The sequence below is a fragment of the Neomonachus schauinslandi genome, chromosome 1, assembly GCF_002201575.2.
Source record: "Neomonachus schauinslandi chromosome 1, ASM220157v2, whole genome shotgun sequence".
NCBI lineage: Eukaryota > Metazoa > Chordata > Mammalia > Carnivora > Phocidae > Neomonachus > Neomonachus schauinslandi.
In genome coordinates, this window is record NC_058403.1 from 126,113,812 (window position 1) to 126,133,850 (window position 20,039).

Here is a 20,039-nt window from a genome sequence, read left to right on the forward strand (position 1 = left end):
TATCTTGCTGGTCATTCCAACTACTTGCATACTGAGAGATACATAGTGAGAGGCACACAGCAGGAGCTCAACACGTTTCTCAGATTTCCCAACTGCCGTCAGAGAAGAGCGCTGGGTCAGGGGCGGCAGCAGGACAGAAACAGCGGCCGCGAAGGTGAAGCAACCCGGGACCCAGGCCAGCGCTCACTCTGAGGAACGCGCCCGTCAGGGGGCCTCGGGCTGGGTAGAACCGGCTGAGAGAGGCCGTGTGCACTGTCGCCCGTGGCCCCGGACTTAATGCAGTAGTGGTATCGCACGTGCGGCCGCCCCTCTACTCGCTCTGTCCCGCCCCGCCCCATCCGTCGCGCCCGCCCTGCGCTCCGCCCCACCACGCCGTCGTACTGCACCCGCAGTACTGCTCTGTCCCGCCCCGCTCCGTCCATCCCGCCCCGCCCTCCTTGCTCTCTGTCCCGCCCCGCCCTGCTGTCCCGCCCCATCCATCCTGCCCCGCCTACCTTGCGCTCTGTCCCGCCCCGTCCCGCTGCCCCTCATCCATCCCGCCCCACCCTCCTTGCTCTCTGTCCCGCCCCTTCCTGCTGCCCCGCCCCACAGTCGCGCCCGCCCTGCGCCCCGCCCCATCCGTCCCGCCCCGCCCCGCCCTTCCGCCACACTCCACCCCTTCTTGCTGCCCCGCCCCGTCTCGTTTGCCGCGTTCCGCCCCCTCCTGGTACTCCGCTGGCTAGTAGGGGCGGCCACAGGCGTAATGGGGACCGCCTCGTCGCTCGTGAGCCCCGCGGGCGGGGAGGTGATCGAGGACATTTATGGGGCGGGCGGCGGCGAGGCCTGCGAGATCCCGGTAGAGGTGAAGCCCAAGGCCCGCCTGCTGCGCAGCTCGTTCCGCCGTGGCGCGGCAGCAGCGGCGGCGGGGGCAGGGCCCGGGTCGCTGCCCCGCGGGGCGGGTGGCGGCGGGCTGCTGGGGGCTAGCTTTAAGTCTACCGGCTCGTCCGTGCCCGAGCTGGAGTACGCTGCGGCTGAGTACGAGCGGCTGAAGAAGGAATACGAGATCTTCCGGGTCAGCAAGAATCAGGAGTTGCTGTCCATGGGCCGCCGCGAGGCCAAGCTGGACACGGAGAACAAGCGCCTGCGGGCCGAGCTGCAGGTAACGCCGGGCTCGGGTGCGCGCCTGGGGCAGCCGGGACGTGGAGAAGCTGAGAATCGGGAAGGCCAGTGCACGCCCGGGCACTGCCAGGCTGGACTCTGGACGCCTGACTCTGTCCTTCGTCCATCCTGTCCCCTCTCCAAACCAAGTAGTTTTGAAAGTTGAGTAGAAACCGCTCTGCATTTTAATTTGAGGGGACATGTTTCTTGGGGTCTAAACTGATTCCTTAACTAACCCCGCCCCTCTTCTATTTCTGGTTCATTCATTCACACACCTCGAAGCAATTAGCCTGAAAGTGTCCTGAAGCAGCAAATGCCAATCTGCAGGGGACTCCAGGGAAGTAGGTCAGCCCAGAGCACACGGACACACAAAAGACTATGGTGACATCTGTCGAAGCAACTCATCAAACTTTCCCTAGGAGTTTTTAACTCCACTCCCCGCCTCCCCCCTTAAATTTTACATACCTCTCAGTTTCTTTGCGTGAAGCTTTTGAGTTTTAATGATCTTGAAGTGAATTTTTATGAAATGATTTTCACCATTTTAACTGCTGTGATTGAAAACGTTCCCTAGGTGTAGTCAAATTCCCTTAATCCATTTGATTAATTTACTCAAAAAACAATTATTGCGTGGGCTCCCTGTAGTAGATGTATTTTGACTATCAAAATAGTATATAAAGCAAAAGGTTCCTTTTCTATGACCACAGTTGTAAGACTCTGTGCCATCAGTTTGGGGACTCTCTGAGGGTTGTGATTTTACTGTTTTGTTTTTTTAAACTGTGGAAGAGACACCCCAGGTGTTCCTGGGTTCATCACAGTTAAAATGAATAAAACCTCAGACTGATTTTTCTGATAGGAAGAGCCTTCTTCTAGACTAGGCATTCTAGTCACCCCTCCCCCACTAGCTGTTGTATTATTAGACTGTTATCTGGGAAGAACTCCTTATCAGCAGTCTACCTGTTGTCTTACCAATTTTCTTACTGGGCAGTCTTGATGCCCTTGCATGTGAAAAATGGACCTGATGCATTTCAGATACCTGATTTCATGCTCCCAAGCCATTGTCCAGTGGACACTGCACATTATAGGGATAGGAAAAAGGGCTGGATCAACCAGGGCAGAGTGCAGTAAGAGCTGACAAATGTCACAGTCTCAGGTTCCTCCTGTTACCTTATGGAGTAGTTTTGAAAGTTAAATAGAAACCACTCTGCATTTTAATTTGAGGGGACATACTCTCTTGGGGCCTAAACTGATTTCTTAACTAACCTGCCCCTTTTCTTATGTAGCCCTTTTGATTCCTTTCTCACATATCTAGGCATTAAAAAACTCTTCTGTATTTATTTAACCCATTCAGTCAGACATTTACTGGAGGCCTTCAATGTATCTGGCACCAAGAGGGCTCTGGGATAGCAAAATGAAGAAGACATGGAGCCAAGGAGTGAATGGTTATGCAGAATTAATTATCCTTCAAGTTAAGCCTTATAAATTACACTTTCTGTTCTGTTAAAGATAGGAAAACTGAGGCATGGGAAGATTAAGAATTTGGCACAGTATTTCAAAAAAAAGTATTAATTTCTATTAAAAGTTTAGTGTTGAAGTGTCTTCATTTACTACAATTCAAGCATATTTGCATTTTTTTTCATTCCATGTTTGAATAAAATGGCAATATATAGTTCTTGATAACGTAAAATAGTAGATTATTACAATTCTGAGATATGTATATAGTATGTAGCTAGGATAATGTGAAATTTGGAAGGAATACTATTTTTGTTAGAAATAACAAGGTCCGTTATTTCAGGCCCTTCAAAAAACTTATCAGAAAATACTTCGGGAAAAGGAAAGTGCTTTAGAAGCAAAATACCAAGCAATGGAGAGGGCAGCGACATTTGAACATGACAGAGATAAAGTGAAAAGGCAATTCAAGGTAAATTCCTTACATTTTTACCCCCAAAGTGACATAGAATAAAAACAACATATTTTAAAAGTTTATATAATGCTGCATAGATAAATAGAAGTGAATGATGTAGGAGCCCTGAAGGTTCTAAGAACCAGAGTAGAGCACTTCTTACATTTTTGAGTTGGACCTGGTAAACTTGAGATCGCTTCAAGGAAGAAGTTTAAAAAAGTGAATATTGCAATAGGAAAGTATTTCCATATGGGGGGAAAGGCATTTGGAAATATTTGGGGATATTTTGTATGGGAAGGCATTACTGGCATCTAGTGGGAGGGGGACAAATTTGCTAAATATCAGCAGTGCACAAGACAGCCCCACGCCACAGACAGGGCTCCTGCCAGAATTCCAGCGGGTCCAGTTACAAAAAAGATCAGGACCAAATGAATATTGGTTTTATGAATGAAAGATTTTTCTATTGAGTTGATGACACAACCTTTTGATTGTGGAAAACGTTTCAAAATTGATATTTGTCTTTTAAAGATTTTTAGGGAGACCAAGGAAAATGAAATCCAGGACTTACTGAGGGCTAAGCGAGAGTTGGAGAGCAAACTTCAGAGGCTCCAGGCTCAGGGCATCCAAATATTTGATCCTGGAGAGTCTGATTCAGATGACAACTGTACAGATGGTACTGGTAAATTTACTTCCTATGTATAATATTTTGAGCCTTCAGTATAGGTGTAATGATATCGTAGAGCCAACTTTGAATCCTTTTATAAGTTACAAGTGGTTGCTCTTACAAATAGAGTTGCACTTGGGCGCCTGGGTGGCTCAGTTGGTTAAGCGACTGCCTTCGGCTCAGGTCATGATCCTGGAGTCCCTGGATCGAGTCCCGCATCGGGCTCCCTGCTCGGCAGGGAGCCTGCTTCTGCCTCTGACCCTCCCCCCTCTCATGTGCTCTCTCTCTCTCTCATTCTCTCTGTCTCAAATAAATAAATAAAATCTTTAAAAAAAAAAAAAAAACAAATAGAGTTGCACTTTCTCCCTCTCTCTCAGCTGTTACAACAGCAATTTTCCGTAAAGTCCATGACATTGTTAGGTGCCAGGTTTCCTTCTGTCTTAATTGCTCTGCCAAACTCACCCCATAGCTTTTCTCTTTCTGGTGTAGGACAGCTCCTCCAGGTCTCACCATGACATCTACATTTTAGCCAAGGGAAGAGGAAAGGGAATCCATTCCTCTCCTTGAAAGCACACTCGATTACTCCTCAAACCCCATTGGCCAGAACTACAAGCAGGAAGATTGGAAAGTGTAAACATTAGTAGGAGAGTCATGTATCCACCTAAAGTTTGAAATTCTGTTACTAAATGTAGAAGGGGAGGATGGGTATTGGAGGACAGTTCATAGTCTCTGTCACCTTATTTTTCCACATAATGATATATTCTTTGCAACTATCCATTAGAATATCTGCATGATATTCTGCTGAGTGGCTTCCATTGCAGTTTTGTAAGCTACTCAGAAAGTTTTTATTTTATAATTAAACATATAAAATACGTTTTTTTCTACAAATAAAGAAAAGCCTGGAGTCCTAGAATGAAAGGGTCTCCCTGTTCCAAGAAAATATTAATAAACTGTGATTGATACTGAAAAATGAAAGATTCTATTGTAAATGCAGTGTAAAAATGCAGTCTCTCATTTATAGGAAACTGCATTTTATTCTTTTTTTTTTTTTTTTTTTTGAGAGAGAGAGCATGCTAGCAGGGGTTGGGGGGAGCTATGGGCAGAGGAGAGAGAGAATCTTAAGCAGGCTCCATGCTCAGCATGGAGCCCAACTCAGGGCTCGATCTCATGACCCTGAGATCTTGATCTGAGCCGAAATCAAGAGTCCAGTGCTTAACAGACTGAGCCACCCAGGTGCCCCATGCATTTTATCTTACAAACTGATTTTGAAGTAAAATACGGCAACTGATAATTGCCTCTTAATTTGCATTTTAGAACCACTGGAGTCTGACCAGCATCCAAGGATTTTTATTACCAACTTTTTTTTTTTTAAAGATTTTATTTATTTATTTGAGAGAGAGAATGAGAGACAGATAGCAAGAGAGGGAAGAGGGTCAGAGGGAGAAGCAGACTCCCTGCCGAGCAGGGAGCCCGATGCGGGACTCGATCCCGGGACTCCAGGATCATGACCTGAGCCGAAGGCAGTTGCTTAACCAACTGAGCCACCCAGGCGCCCTATTACCAACTTTTGAGGGGAAAAAAAATGAAGTGATTCTTACTGGATTCGAGTGGCTAAGAGGATGCTCTTATGCCCCCACATTCATCTTAGTGGTTATTTCAGTGTTGACATATGTTAAAATGTACAGTGTTTCCAAACTATTATATTGTAATTGCCTTGGCCAGTTAAAATTAATATTTCCTCCTAGGTCTTTCTTCATATTTTGATTTAAACCTGAAGAGAGAATGCTTGAGGGAACATCACTCATTTCACATTCAAAGACCTACAAATAATAATCTTATTTTTGCCAGAGATTGAGCCCATTACTAGTGTACTCCTATTTAGTCAAGGATGCATGTAGATATTCTGGCAAATGTAATTTATTTTAAAAAAATATCAAAGATCACCTGGGTGGCTCTGTCGGTTAAGCATCTGACTATTGATTTCAGCTCAGTTCATGATCTCAGTGTCCTGGGATCAAGCTCCACGTAAGGTTCCATGCTCAGCAGGGAGTCTGCTTCTCTCTCCCCCCCCGCCCCTCCCCCCACTTTAAGTGCTCTCTCTCTCTTTCAAATAAATAATAAATCTTTTTAAAAAATCAAGATGTTCATAAGTACCTGTTGATTCAGACATTAATTTTGTTACTCTGGGAGGTTAAATAGATGTACTTTTTACATCCTTAGCTTACATCCTAATGAATTACCAATCTTTACAGGTGTGTTGGTAATGGTCTTCCTTTGAAATTCTCTCCTTCCAATTTTACACTGACATCTAAACCATAATGTTAGAAATGTTTAAAATTTTTGTATGGGGATATTTTTAACTGCTTCTGTTGTTACAGTTCCTTTGATTGTTATATACTTTATTTCTTTTCGTCTTTCTCTTTTTAATCCCCTCTTTGAATTTGAGATGATAACCAGAATTATGTTAACCAGCACCTTAGAACTTGCCAGAAGTTGGTGACAGAGTATTTTCAAAATCATTAAAGATTGAATATTTTCTGTATTTATAATATTGGAGCATTTTTTAAAATTAGAAATCCTGTTTATGCTGGAGTAGAGGGGGTGGGAGGGATGGGGTGGCTGGGTGATGGACATTGGGGAGGGTATATACTATGGTGAGAGCTGTAAATTGTGTAAGACTGATGAATCACAGACCTGTACCTCTGAAACAAATAATACATTATATGTTAATAAAAAAAATTAAAAAAAATAAAGAGGGAAGGTGGATGTATTAAAAAAAAATCCTGTTTAGTATATGTGATAACTTTTTGAACATTCAGTAATTTGGTTTTCATAAGATGAAATCTCTTGCATTTACAGCTGCTGGAACCCGGTGTGAATATTGGACCGGAGGAGCCTTGGGAAGTGAACCTTCCATAGGGAGTATGATCCAGCTTCAGCAGTCCTTCAGGGGCCCTGAGTTTGCCCATAGTTCTATAGATGTGGAAGGACCCTTTGCAAATGTCAACAGAGGTAACACATGCCATTTGCCAATTACCTTGGTAGTGACTGTTCAGGTACTATAATCTTGTGTGTACTGGAAGAAAGACCATCAGCAGGGCAGGAGATTTTTATCCTAGGTGTCTTCCACTGCCAAACCAGCATGTACTGGTGCTGTCACTGACAAGGGCTCATTAACTTCCATCTTTCACATCGGGATCCAGGTGATGCTCCACAGCCAGACTGGCCAGTCAGGTTCTAAAAACTTAGTGTCCAGCCTGAATTCTAGGTGTTACCGTTGATTAGTGAGAATCTAGTGTAGATTAACTGAAAAGCAGGTCTTGGTCTTTTCCTCCATGTCTTTGATGCTGTTAAAGGTTGGAGAAGGTTGCAGAATGGAATATAAAACCTCACTTATGCAATGTAGTATCCTTAGTCAAAAGAATATTTTCATTATTTTTATATAATTTGGTGTCCAAACAGCTCTAAGGTCTGTTCAGAATTTCAATACCAGGGGCGCCTGGGTGGCTCAGTCGGTTAAGCGGCTGCCTTCGGCTCAGGTCATGATCCCAGAGTCCTGGGATCCAGCCCCACGTCGGGCTCCCTGCTCAGTGGAGAGCCTGCTTCTCCCTCTCTCTCTGCCTGCCTCTCTGCCTACTTGTGCTCTCTCTGTCTGTGAAATAATTAAAGAAAATCTTTAAAAAAAATTTTTTTTCAATACCAGTGCAGATCTGAGTGTTATAAGTAGCTCCACTCTTTTTTCTTAAAACTATAAAATTGTCTATTAGCAAAATGAAAATAATTTTTTAATTATGGCTTTTGAATTAGCCAAATATGTCTTAAAATATTTTTTCTCACTAAATAGCATTACATTTTATGCCATTCTTAAAGTTTCTTTTTGACTTAATATATCTCAAGAATAATAAGTAGGTAAAACTATAGGCCAGCCTGGGAATGTAGGCTCTCCTGAAGTTGCAAACTCATTGAGCAGCTCACGTAACATAGGTTCAAGATACCTGACTGGAATCACTGGTGCCCCAGCAACAAGGACCACTGGCAACATTGATTGCTTTATTCCCAAGGATAGAATTTGAGGGTAGAGAACTGTTCACCTTCTAATATGTTATTCCAGAAACTGTGTCAGTATTCATGAGTGAGATCGGATTCCATTCTACCTTGCCTGTTGTGTTTTTTCAGATTTTTAAAAAAGTCATCTTGTTAGATGTTTTTCTGGTGATTTTCTTTTTCATGACCTTATGGTAAATTTTACTTTCAGATGACTGGGATATTGCCGTAGCTAGTTTATTACAAGTTACTCCCTTGTTTTCACACTCTCTGTGGAGTAACGCTGTCAGATGTTACCTCATTCATACGGATGAAACCCAGCCTGAAATGGATCTTTTCCTGAAGGTGAGGATGTTTATAAATTCTGATTTAAAATACAAGTCGGTATTGTGTCCCATTTATGATACTACTACACCTAAACCAAGTAGCTTACCACCTACCAGATTATATATCTTAAAGAGCAGGAAGAATTTAGAGCTTTTCTTTAGAGAAAATCTTGTTCGGTTGTTATCAGTACATTCAAATTAAGTCCTTGGAATGTTATGCCTTTGAATGCTTTATTACATGTTCTCCACAGTGTTTAAGACACATGTTGATAGTGCCTGCTTTAGTTAATATCTGCCCACTCTAGCATTGAATCTGTTTCAGGTTGTAACATAATTTAACCCTTATCATGGTTTTTAATTTTTCAAGGTGGCCATTGGAGTTAACCTCAGGCAGAGGTGGGCGTACTACATACAGCCTGTGGGCCAGAGCTAAGATTGCTTTTTACCTATTTAAGTGGTTGGAAAAAAATCCAAAGAAGAAGAATGTTTGTGACATGTGAAAATTATATTAAATTCAAATTTTAGTGTCTATAAATAAAGTTTTATTGGAACACAAGTAGGCTTATTCATTTACATCCTATGGCTGCTTCACACTACAACGGCAGAGTCAATTGCAGCAGAGACTAAATGGACCCCAAAGACCTCTGCCAAAACATCCAAATTGTTAAGCTGTTACTAATTTGTAAGAATATTTGCCTTCTACAGAAAAAGTTTGCCAACTACTGTTCTCACTGCATTTGAAATAAATCTGCGTGTCACATGTGATACCCGCTGAATTAACATTCTCCAGGGTATTGAGTAAGGAACTTATTTAGCGTTCCTTTTTTATATTATTCAATTTTGGTAAAAAGATTAACTCTTTTGAAAACCAAAGTTTCTACTCACTAACCTATAATATAGGTTATTACCAAACTGCAAACTGATGTTAAGGGAATTCCTCATTTATTTAATAATAATAAGTCATCATTACTTAGTAACCTAATTTGTTATAGACCAACATAGTTTTCATTTATACCTGTTTGCTTTAATGTTAATAATATATCATGGTGGACGGTTTTTACTATACAGATTCATGGATTTATGTTTTCCACTCTTTGTAACAATAAAGCAGAAATCATTTATTATAATAATAATATTAAATACCAAAGGAAAATAGCCTAATATTTTTCTTCATTGGTTTAGGTTTTATTATGAAATAAATCATTTTCAGAGCTAGGAAACAGCCAAGTTACTAAGCTCTTATTATTTTTGTTTTAAAGGAAACTTGCCTTTTCTTTTAAAGATTTTCTTTAAAATATGATTATAAATATTTTTAAGTTTTAAATAAAAAGAATATACAGCATAACCTGTTCTAAAACATGCTTTTTTATTTTAAGTAGTATGAAGCTGACTTAATATTTAGTTAAATAAGCTGTGCTTTTATTATGTTTTCATTTCTTTTGTTTTAATTTCTTTTCAGGACTATTCACCTAAACTTAAAAGAATGTGTGAGACAATGGGATATTTTTTCCATGCTATATATTTTCCAGTAGATATTGAAAATCAATACCTTGCTGTAAGAAAATGGGAAATTGAGAAGAGTTCATTAGTTATTTTATTCATTCATTTAACTTTACCAAGGTAAGCTGAAAATTCTGTCACTTATTAGGGGAGTTGTAAATAGAATTGAGATTGCCAAATGAACTTCAAAGATAAGTTGTAATTGCATTCTTATAATCAAAAACAATCCACAAAATTTAATAAATTTTTTTACTTTTCATACTTAAAGAATTAAAATTTTACACTGAGTTGTTTAATAGGTTTCATAAGGTTAACATTATTAAAGTAAAGATCATTTTAATCAGGGGTAGCAAACTATGGCCCTCGGGCCAAATGCAGTCAGCTATCTGTTTTTATAAATAAATTTTATTAGAATATAGCTATATTCATTTATTTATGTATTTCTACAGCTGCTTTCACACTACCACAGCAGAGTTAAGTACTGTAGTTACAACAGAGACTGTGTGTGGCCCACAGAGCCTAAAATGTTTGCTCGCTGGCCCTCACAGAACAAATTGGCAACTCCTGATTTCAATAATCAGCATTCGCCTTCATTATTTTCTTTCTTTGAATACAAATTGAGAGCTACTTGAACACTATTATCAATGTTAAATCAAATTTTTAATTCTCTGAGGAGCTTACTACTTAATTCCAGTAAGGTGAGCAATTTTCTTATAATGTGAATATAATTATACCAGTGAGTCTAGTCTGCAAATAAAGATTTTCTTTAACCCACTAGATACATAGATATAAGACAAAATACGTTTAATAAGAGGTTAAGTTTTCTTTCTACATTTGCTGTCTGATTGGCTTTAACCTTTCCAAAGCATTTTTGTCTTTATTGAGGACCAGTTCTGACCTCACCTGTGTACAGAAGTATGTGGAGCCCTAGGCTTTATCAGACACCCTGCAGTGTAATCCGTCATTCATCCTTAAGACTGCCCAGTGGCCAGGGAGCCACCTGGTCAATGAACCTAACCCAAAACAACTTTAAGGATTCTTTCCACTTGATTGCCTTTAGTTGGGGTTCTTTTCCTCCCTTACCCCTTTCCTTTTCCTGTTTTTTCTTTTATATTTATTAAGGATATATTCTGTTTTATTTTTTAATATCTGGGTAGTGTTTTATCTCTGGTGGTAATATATGTCATTTGTTGTTTTCCTCATTAATTCTTTAATCCTTGAAACCATCTTGTTTTTTCTTTTATCTTTTATCCATATTTAGTTAATAAAATATTGTACATTATTCTTATACTTTTAACATTTATTTTTATTTTTCTCATCTTAAATTCCTCTTAATCTTTTACCTGTCATTTCTTTGATATTTAATTACTTTGCTGGGCAGATTTCAGTTTATCTTCTTCAACTAAAATTGTATTTATTTTATATTTTAAAAACTTTATTCTTCGGGCGCCTGGGTGGCTCAGTTGGTTAAGCGACTGCCTTCGGCTCAGGTCATGATCCTGGAGTCCCTGGATCGAATCCCACATCGGGCTCCCTGCTCAGCAGGGAGCCTGCTTCTCCCTCTGACCCTCCCCCCTCTCATGTGCTGTCTCTCTCATTCTCTCTGTCTCAAATAAATAAATAAAATCTTTAAAAAAATAAAAAAATTTAAAAAAATTAAAACTTTATTCTTCTTAAAGAGTAAGAATTTTAATTTCTAGGGGTGCCTTGGTGGTGCAGTCAGTTAAGCATCTGACTCTTGGTTTTGGCTCAGGTCATGATCTCAGGGTCCTGGGATTGAGCCCCGCATAGGGCTCCACAGTCAGTATGGAATCTGCTTAAGATTCTTTCTCCCTCTCCCTCTGTCCCTCCTACCTCACTCTCTCTCTCTAAAATAAATAAATTAATTTAAAAAAAAAGAATTTTAATTTCTAAAATTTATTTCTTCACCTCTACCTTGCCTTTATTTTGCTTTAATTTTTCTTATTCCATCTGCTGATTATTTTATTTCCTTAATGTTTATTAGGAGCATGGAAGTAATGGTGGGCTTCACACTGTAAACGGGCTGGCAGAGCTTTTTTTTCTCTCAGGTTGTTCCTTCACCTCTCATGATGATTCCCCCATTCTTCTCAAAAGATGAATCTAGAAACATGTCCCCTGAGCAGTACCCAGTAGCCCTAACACCTTCTCTCCCACCAAAGACTGAACAAAATCCCAGATAATTCCAGATTTCATTTGAGCTCCACATGTCAATTCTGTAGGGAGTGATTTTAAAATAGGTACATGTGCCCAAAGAGATGCCCATTCTTTGGTATTCACATGGCCACAAACTTTTCTCCCAAAGCAATAACAAAAGAACCGTTAAAATCCAAAAATTATATAGAACATAGAATGATTTTAACAAGGGAAAAAATCTATGGTTTGGATTGATTGGATTGGCACAGAGCTATATAACTGAATATTACTCTGTTTTGTATTGGGGCTGTACTCGAACATATTATGTAAATTCTGAATCATGTAATAGCTCTCCTCTGCATATACACACCAATTTGCCTCTCTAGACAAACTTCATTTAATGCTTTTTAGAAAGGGGAATTGGTTCCAATTTTCCTTGCAGTGTAGAAAACACTGGTAGATACTTCCAAGATTATTCTAGAATTTAAATTATACTGAAAACTGTTGTTATGGTACCCTATAGCAAAGTTAGAATTTTTTTTAAAGATTTTATTTATTTTTTATTTATTTGAGAGAGAGAGAGAACACAAGCAGGAGGGAGGGACAGAGAGAGAGGGAGAAGCAGGCTCCCCACTGAGCAGGGAGTCCGACGTGGGGCTTGATCCCAGGACCCTGAGATCATGACCTGAGCCGAAAGCAGAGGCTTAACTGACTGAGCCACCCAGGTGCCCCCAGAATTATAATTATTTTTCACCCTGTACCCCAGTTAAGATTTTACTAGCTATCTGACCTCCCCCATCTGCCTCTGGATCTCTCTCATACTGTATAAAGATTCAGGTCATTTAGGTCATTTATTGGATGAGAAAGTCTAAAAGACTAGAGAAGAGAAAAATCTTGAAGCATTGGGGTTAATAATGTTTGTATTTTAATTTGGAAATTATATATTTGTAAGTGGAATTAGGTTTCCATTTATTTGTAGTCTCATGAGACTGGTCCATTATTTTGAGCCATGTTTACAGTATTTTTGAGAGTTTTCTTCTTGTTGCTAGATTAAAAAAATTAAAGTTCCTAATGCTTTAAAATTCAACTTAAGGGGCGCCTGGGTGGCTCAGTCGTTAAGCGTCTGCCTTCGGCTCAGGTCCTGATCCCAGGGTCCTGGGATCGAGCCCCGCATCGGGCTCCCTGCTCCGCGGGAAGCCTGCTTCTCCCTCTCCCACTCCCCCTGCTTGTGTTCCCTCTCTCGCTGTCTCTCTCTCTGTCAAATAAATAAATAAAATCTTTAAAAAATAAAGTAAAATAAAAATAAAATTCAATTTAATGCAGAATTTATTGTACCTGTTCTCACTGTCTGCCAATAAACGCATTATTTTTTATGACTAAGCTGGAACAGAGCTATAAAAACATCCATTTTTGGAAAGCTGCACTTGTTCTGTCCCTGGGCTGCTTCCTGGCCCCTTGTCATTGCTGTAAAGTCCCATTATTGACACTTAGGTTGACTGACTACTTGCTGCCATAGCTCAGTGTAACACAAGAAATACTGATTTCCAATCTAGCCTGTTATTGGAAGACTGTGAAGAAGCTTTTCTGAAAAACGCTGAAGGCAAACCACGATTAATTTATCATCGCTTGGAGGATGGGAAAGTCAGTTCCGACTCCGTCCAGCAACTGATTGATCAAGTTTCTAACCTGAACAAGACCAACAAAGCCAAGGTAAAATTCATAAGGTTATTTTTTTTTAAGAGCTTGCTTGGCCAAGGGAAGTGTTAGAACAAAGGCCATGAGGTGGGAGTGAGTGAGGGGAGATTAGTAGGACAGTTAACTGGGAGCCAAGGGTAAAGAACCTTGGAGACCATTTTAGAAACCTTGGGTTTTTTATGTGGAGTTTTTTTTTTTCTACTTGAGTCACTGGAAGACTTCAAGCAGGAGCAGAAGAAATGCAATTCTGACAAGAATGTTGTTACGCTGCTGTGTTGAGAATTGATTGGTTTGGAGGTAGGGGAGAGGGTGGAGTTGGAGAGCTCTTGCAGTCACCAGGTGAGAGGTGCTGGTGGCTTGGACCAGGGTGGTGATAGAGGAAGTGATGAGAAACAGGAATCTGGATAAGTTGACAGCAGAGCCAATAGACTTAGTTGTGGACTGTGAGAAGAAGAGAGGACTAAATAGCAGTACCCAGCTACAAAGGATAAGATATGAGTGGACAAATCAGACTCTTTTCTGTTCCTTTTTTTCCTAAGTACTGAGTTCTTCTGTCTACTGTTGACCAAGGATCAGTGTAAGGAAGAGCCTTTTCATAGTAACCTTTTCTAAGAGCATTGGGAAAAGCAAAACAGTAATGATGAATGTGAGAGATTTGATCAGTCCTGGATGCATGGTGGAATAATTTTTAGAACAGATTGCAGGCTTTGCCTTACTGCACACTGAGATAACTTGAAAATGTTTACTGTTAATGTTAAGAATATAGTTGAGGGGCACCTGGCTGGCTCAGTCAGAAGAGCACGCAACTCTTGATCTCGGGGTGAGTTCAAGCCCCATGTTGGGTGTAGAGATTACTTAAAAATAAAATCTTAGGGGTGCCTGGGTGGCTCAGTTGGTTGGGCGTCTGCCTTCGGCTCAGATCATGATCCTGGATCGAGCCCCGCATCGGGGTCCCTGCTCAAATGGGAGTCGGCTTCTCCCTCTCCCTCTGCCCCTCCCCTGGCTCCTGGCTCCCCTGGCTCTCTCTCAAATAAATAAACAGAATCTTTAAAAAAATATATTAAAAAAAGAGAATACAGTTGAAAACAACTCAGATTTGGACATTGTTTTTATTTCTCTGTGCTCATGCAAGAAATAATATCAAATGTGAACACAAGCATTTTTTTACATCATTTAGTATTGAAAAGCTTAAGACCAGCACAAACTAAAGAGCCTAACACAAAAAAGTGCATATTTTTTATAATCTCCAGAACCATTTCCTTCTTTGCTTTAATTGTTTTAGTATGAGCCTAGTCCATAGCCCCCAAGAGGAAAAACACTGACTCTTCTTTCCGATCTTTATTCTATTTATAAATGCCTTTTAACAATGAATACACTAGGAGGATGAATTTATTTTATAAAAATAGGAGTAAAATAAGATCTGTCTACCATGATTATAAATGTAAATGCAAGATAAACTTCTACTCCAGTTCACTTGATGTGCTTTGTAAAACCATTGTCTTTATCAACTATTAAATCTCTTATTAGCAACATACATGTTCTCTATAGGTAGGGCATTCTTCTTTCAGCAAACTCAGAAGACTACTGATTTACACAGCCAAGTACCATTTTGCCTTTTTGTTTTGTAGAATTATAGCTTTACTCTCATAAAAATTGATTTTGATGTATTTTGAAGGCTATATATATTGAATGGCATGGAAGTACATAAGACAGAATTTGGACACAAAGAAAAAAAAGTATACTTTTTGTTTTATTGAGACATTGTTCCCATTGTTCACAATAAATCCCTCCTGTTACCTTGAACAGGTTACATAACTTGCTTCAGTTTCCTCTTCTGTGAAATGGAGGTAATAATAATAGTGTCTCCCTCATAGGCTTGTTGTGAGGACAGATGAGCTAATATGTGTAAAGTACTTAGAATGATCCCTGACAACACAAATTCTATAGAAGTATTTACCCCCTCTTGTTACTATTGTTTTCTTCGTGTTGTTGTTGAACTTCTTTTTTTTTTTCCAGATCATTGATCACTCCGGAGATCCTACAGAAGGAGTATATAAAACTTATATTTATGTGGAAAAGATTATTAAACAGGTAAATATGCATTCTTTATAAGATTTCATTTGAAATACTCTAAGGGGCGCCTGGCTGGCTCATTCGGTAGAGCATGCAATCCTCAATTTTGGTCGTGAGTTCAAGCCCCATGTTGGGCATAGAACATACTTTAAAAAAAAATTCTAAGACTGTTTTCCATAAAGTTGGGTTTTCCAGTAAAAACAACTTCCTTGTTTTTTTGAAAACAATACCTGGGAAGAGTGCCATAGTTTCTGGTGATTGTCTATCCTGTGGTATTATCATAGTATTACTAGTACCATGTTTCTTTATCTGTCATCTGTCTCACAAAGCTATTTGATGCCTCAACACCTGATTAAGTGTAAAATAGATTACAAAAGTGCTAGATAAAAAGTATAAGTATTTGAGGGAAAATATTTATCTTATTCAATAGAGTCTCCTCAGGTTTTGTTTGCACCTTGAATTTTTATAAAGTAGAAAAATCCTAGGGACACCTGGGTGGCTCAGTCGGTTAAGCGTCTGCCTTCAACTCAGGTCATGATCCCGGGGTCCTCGGATGGAGCCCCACGTTGGGCTCCTTGCTCAGCGGGGTGTCTGCTTCTCCCTCTCTCTCCACTGCTCCCCCTGCTTGTACTCTCTCTGTTGAATAAATAAATAAAATCTTTAAAAAAGCCTTTTCAGGGGCGTCTGGGTGGCTTAGTTGGTTAAGCATCCATTTCAGCTCAGGTCATGATCTCAGGGTCGTGAGATTGAGCCCCGCCTGGGGCTCTGTGCTGGGCATGGAGCCTGCTTAAGATTCTCTCTCCCCCTCTCCTCTGCCCTTCTCCCCAACCCACCCCTCCAACCCCGCTCACATGTGCACACGCACATGCTCTCTCTCTCAAAAAAAAAAAAAAAAATCCCTTTCAAATTTATCCACTACATCATCCTTACAGCAGAGAGGGGTAAAATCATACCTCTAAGGGTCTGAGGTCATGGTCATAGACAGTATCTCAGGCTGAAAGTTTCTATGACATCTCAAGTATTATCTTGTAAATTTATGTGAGTTACATATTCTGCTTAATGTTATACTTATGTTTATTTTTAATATAAAAATCATTTTAAATTATATATTATCAAAAATGCTAATGATGATAAGAAAAAGACCCCCCCCACCTTAAAAGTAGAATGGGCACAATAGAAGGATGTACCACATTTAGCCTGGAGTTTCCTATACCTGCTGATATATCGTCTGGGGTGCCAGAGATTCTATTTGAGAAGTTAGGGATTAGATTACCTTTTCTAATTAACTTGTATTACAAGTATGGAGATTTGTTATCAGAGAGAAAGAATGAGCCCCAAAACATGATAAGACTTCTGGCAACACATTTTGTATAGTTTTCTTTAATATAAAAACTGACATCAATTTTGATCTTCTCGATAATCTTGTGAATTTTGGGACCCAGGTAAATAAAATTAACTGAGCAGAATAAATGGTAGCAAGTGAAAGTGGACATATTTGCCATCTTTACTGCTTGAAGAGCAACATATTTTCAGTGATATAAAGACTAGATATCATGACACAGATATTTGATATCAAGAAACCCCATCTTAGTAATTAAATTCTTATAAAAATGTAAAGCAGCATATTTCTTAGGCATTAGCACAATCTTTAAAATGATTCACCACCCAGATGTAAGCAAATATATTGTGTAACATTTTTCAGAAAACAGATCCCCAAGAGTCAAATGCCCCTCTATTTTTATCTGACAGTTGTTTTGATTTGTTTTGTTTTAAATGTAAGCACTGCCCAGTGTAGGGCTTGAAACCATGACCCCAAGATCAAGGGTCATATGCTCTACTGACTAAGCTAGCCAGGTTTCCCAATTGCACCTCTAATTTTATTAAAAGCTTTTTTTTTATTAAGAATTTGGTTTTTGTGTATGTTTGTCATTTTAATATTTCTTTATTTCTAGTGTTTTTTTATAGTTATAAATTTATTCTTTTAGGTACTATACAAAGGCCATAGGTTTGGACCTGCCCTCCTCAGTAGGTGAAACCCACCGTATACCTGTGTGCTCACACTGCTACAAGGTGTTAACATTCTTTATTCATTGTTGTGTGCTTGCTCTTGGTGTTCAGGACATCCTGGGCTCTGAGAACACAGACCCGGAGACTAAGGATTTGGGCAGTGAAGATTCTGTTCCAGAAGATGATGATTTTGGTGATGTTCTGTGGGACATACATGATGAACAAGAGCAAATGGAAACTTTTCAACAGGCTACAAATTCAGCCCATGAGTTGGGATTTGAAAAAGTAAGCATTTGGAGTTATTGTTCCAACAAACATCAGTCACCACTTAAAGCTCTATCATGATTGTGTTTTTACCTAAATACAGTCCAGGTTAAACCAGATTACCTCCGTACTTATTAGGGAGTTGGCAAAGTTATCTTGATCCCAGGACCCCAAGATCATGACCTGAACCGAAGGCAGACACTTAACCAGCTGAGCCACCCAGGTGCTCTAAAAACGAATGTTTTAAGGAATATTATCATAGCTGTCAGTAACAGCAGTATTTCCATAGAAATTTTATAATTTAGGCTAAGTTTATGTCCTGGTTCTACCATTCGCTATCTCTGGATTTTGATCATTACTTAGCTCTGAACTTTGACTTCCTTGTCTGTAAAATGAGATATTTAAAGATGCTGATGAACTGATCAGCCTATTGCATTAACTACTATGGTATTTTCTGAATGTTTGACATTTTGATTCCTCCAAGCATTGGAATAGTAGATAGCCTTATGATTTTTATCAAGTTTCCTAGCTACCCTAATCTTGGTTTGGTGAACTGCAGATGGTAAAGAACATGTGGTTCATAAATCCTAATCTTAACTAAAAATGTTTGATGTTCCTAAATATGGTTGAATCTCACTTACCTTTCATATGATACAAAGTTAAGCACATGTCTCAACACGGATAATCGCACCATGAGGACAAACACTAATATACTTATTAACCTGGACTGAGAATGTTGTAAAACCCGAGGGGGATCTCAAGTTTTGTCTCTCATCCATTAATTGACAGCAATACTATGTGTAGAAGAAATTGGGGCTCATTCTTAGGTTACTACTTTGGGCACGTTTAACCAGCCATAAAAAGAAGCAATCATGATGTTGACTAAAAGTAGATTTCATTTTCTCTAATGATTTCAGAGGGTAGTCAGAGTTGGCTCTAGAATTCTGAGGCATGTGCTTCCTCACAATTTAAATTCATTTTTGTTTCTAGTATTACCAACGCCTTAACGATCTAGTGGCAGCCCCAGCACCAATTCCACCCCTTCTTGTATCTGGAGGACCAGGTTCTGGAAAGTCCCTTCTCTTATCAAAGTGGTATGATGCAGTGCAATTAAATTGTTGTTACCATTGTCATCATTTGAATTACTTACCTCATTCGACAAAATGTATTATTGCCTGTCTCCCTTCCTGCATGGCCTGTACTAAACACTGAAAAAGCAAAAAGGTATAAAATAATAGAGTCATGCCCTGAAGTGTATACAATTTGGATGTTAGAGAGGATCTAGGATGAGAAAGGAATAGGAAATAGGAGCATTTTGATTGTGTACAGTAGTTACATAGGTCAGAGCTAGGCACGTGCTATGTAAAGGAGTGGTCAGTATGGAATGGAATTAGGTGAACTAGATATACAGGGGATGTGCCTGTGTTTTCAATTACTAGCTTCATCTGAAAAGTTTTGTTGAGATTTTTAATATTTGAAAGAAGGCAAAGACAGACTGTTTAGAGTGAGATAAGTCATAAAGAACATCAAAGTAAAGGATGACCTGTATTATGAATGCAAAGTCATTCTTCAGATTAGGGACTAAGGTTTATAGAAGTTGATAAACTCTTTTTTACTTTCATTGTAGTTCCTATTATTTAAAAACAATTAGAATATTGTCTTTCATAATTATGATTTACATTAAAGAGTTGGCATATGTTGTTTCCTTTTTACTGCCCTTTTATTTAGTGGGAAATAATATTTTTTTGGAAAATAATATTTTTGTACTTAGCAAAGAAACTTTTTTCCTCTAATATATTTTTAATTAAAGGGTAATGTTCACTTCACTAATACCTTAACCTCAAATGTACACTAACCTCAAATGTACACTATATTGGTTTCCATTAGTTAATTTCAATTTGTAATTAAAATGAATCTATAATTTTTAAAGGTTTATTTAAAAGGATCTAAAAGTGGAATAAAAATGGAAATTTCCCATGTTTATTCAAAAGTGATTGACCACGCGATTGCTGACAGTTGGATAGCATTTGATGTTTAATGCATTGTGAATCCTTTTTTTTTTTTTTGATAATAAATGAGCTTCATCAGTCTTATAAAAGGTCTTTTTCTTTCAGGATTCAGTTACAACAGAAGAATTCCCCTAACACGCTAATTCTTTCTCATTTTGTGGGAAGGCCCATGTCAACCAGCTCCGAGTCCTCCTTGATTATTAAACGACTAACTCTAAAGGTATAAGATGCCATGTTTTGGAATTATCAGAATTTTTATTTAGAAT

General features: G+C 39.2%; 1 protein-coding gene across 1 annotated transcript in view; it reads left to right on the forward strand.

Moving 5' to 3' along the window:
• Nucleotides 1-742: 742 nt before the first annotated feature.
• The window catches only part of NPHP3 (nephrocystin 3), a 59,576-nt gene continuing 40,279 nt past the window's right edge, over nucleotides 743-20,039 (forward strand). The window contains exons 1-11 of the mRNA XM_021678780.1: nucleotides 743-1,138; nucleotides 2,930-3,055; nucleotides 3,566-3,716; nucleotides 6,561-6,713; nucleotides 7,957-8,090; nucleotides 9,531-9,691; nucleotides 13,279-13,435; nucleotides 15,437-15,511; nucleotides 17,612-17,785; nucleotides 18,755-18,858; nucleotides 19,879-19,993. Coding sequence (XP_021534455.1) covers nucleotides 743-1,138; nucleotides 2,930-3,055; nucleotides 3,566-3,716; nucleotides 6,561-6,713; nucleotides 7,957-8,090; nucleotides 9,531-9,691; nucleotides 13,279-13,435; nucleotides 15,437-15,511; nucleotides 17,612-17,785; nucleotides 18,755-18,858; nucleotides 19,879-19,993 — 1,746 coding nt within the window. The remainder of the gene's footprint in view (nucleotides 1,139-2,929; nucleotides 3,056-3,565; nucleotides 3,717-6,560; nucleotides 6,714-7,956; nucleotides 8,091-9,530; nucleotides 9,692-13,278; nucleotides 13,436-15,436; nucleotides 15,512-17,611; nucleotides 17,786-18,754; nucleotides 18,859-19,878; nucleotides 19,994-20,039) is intronic.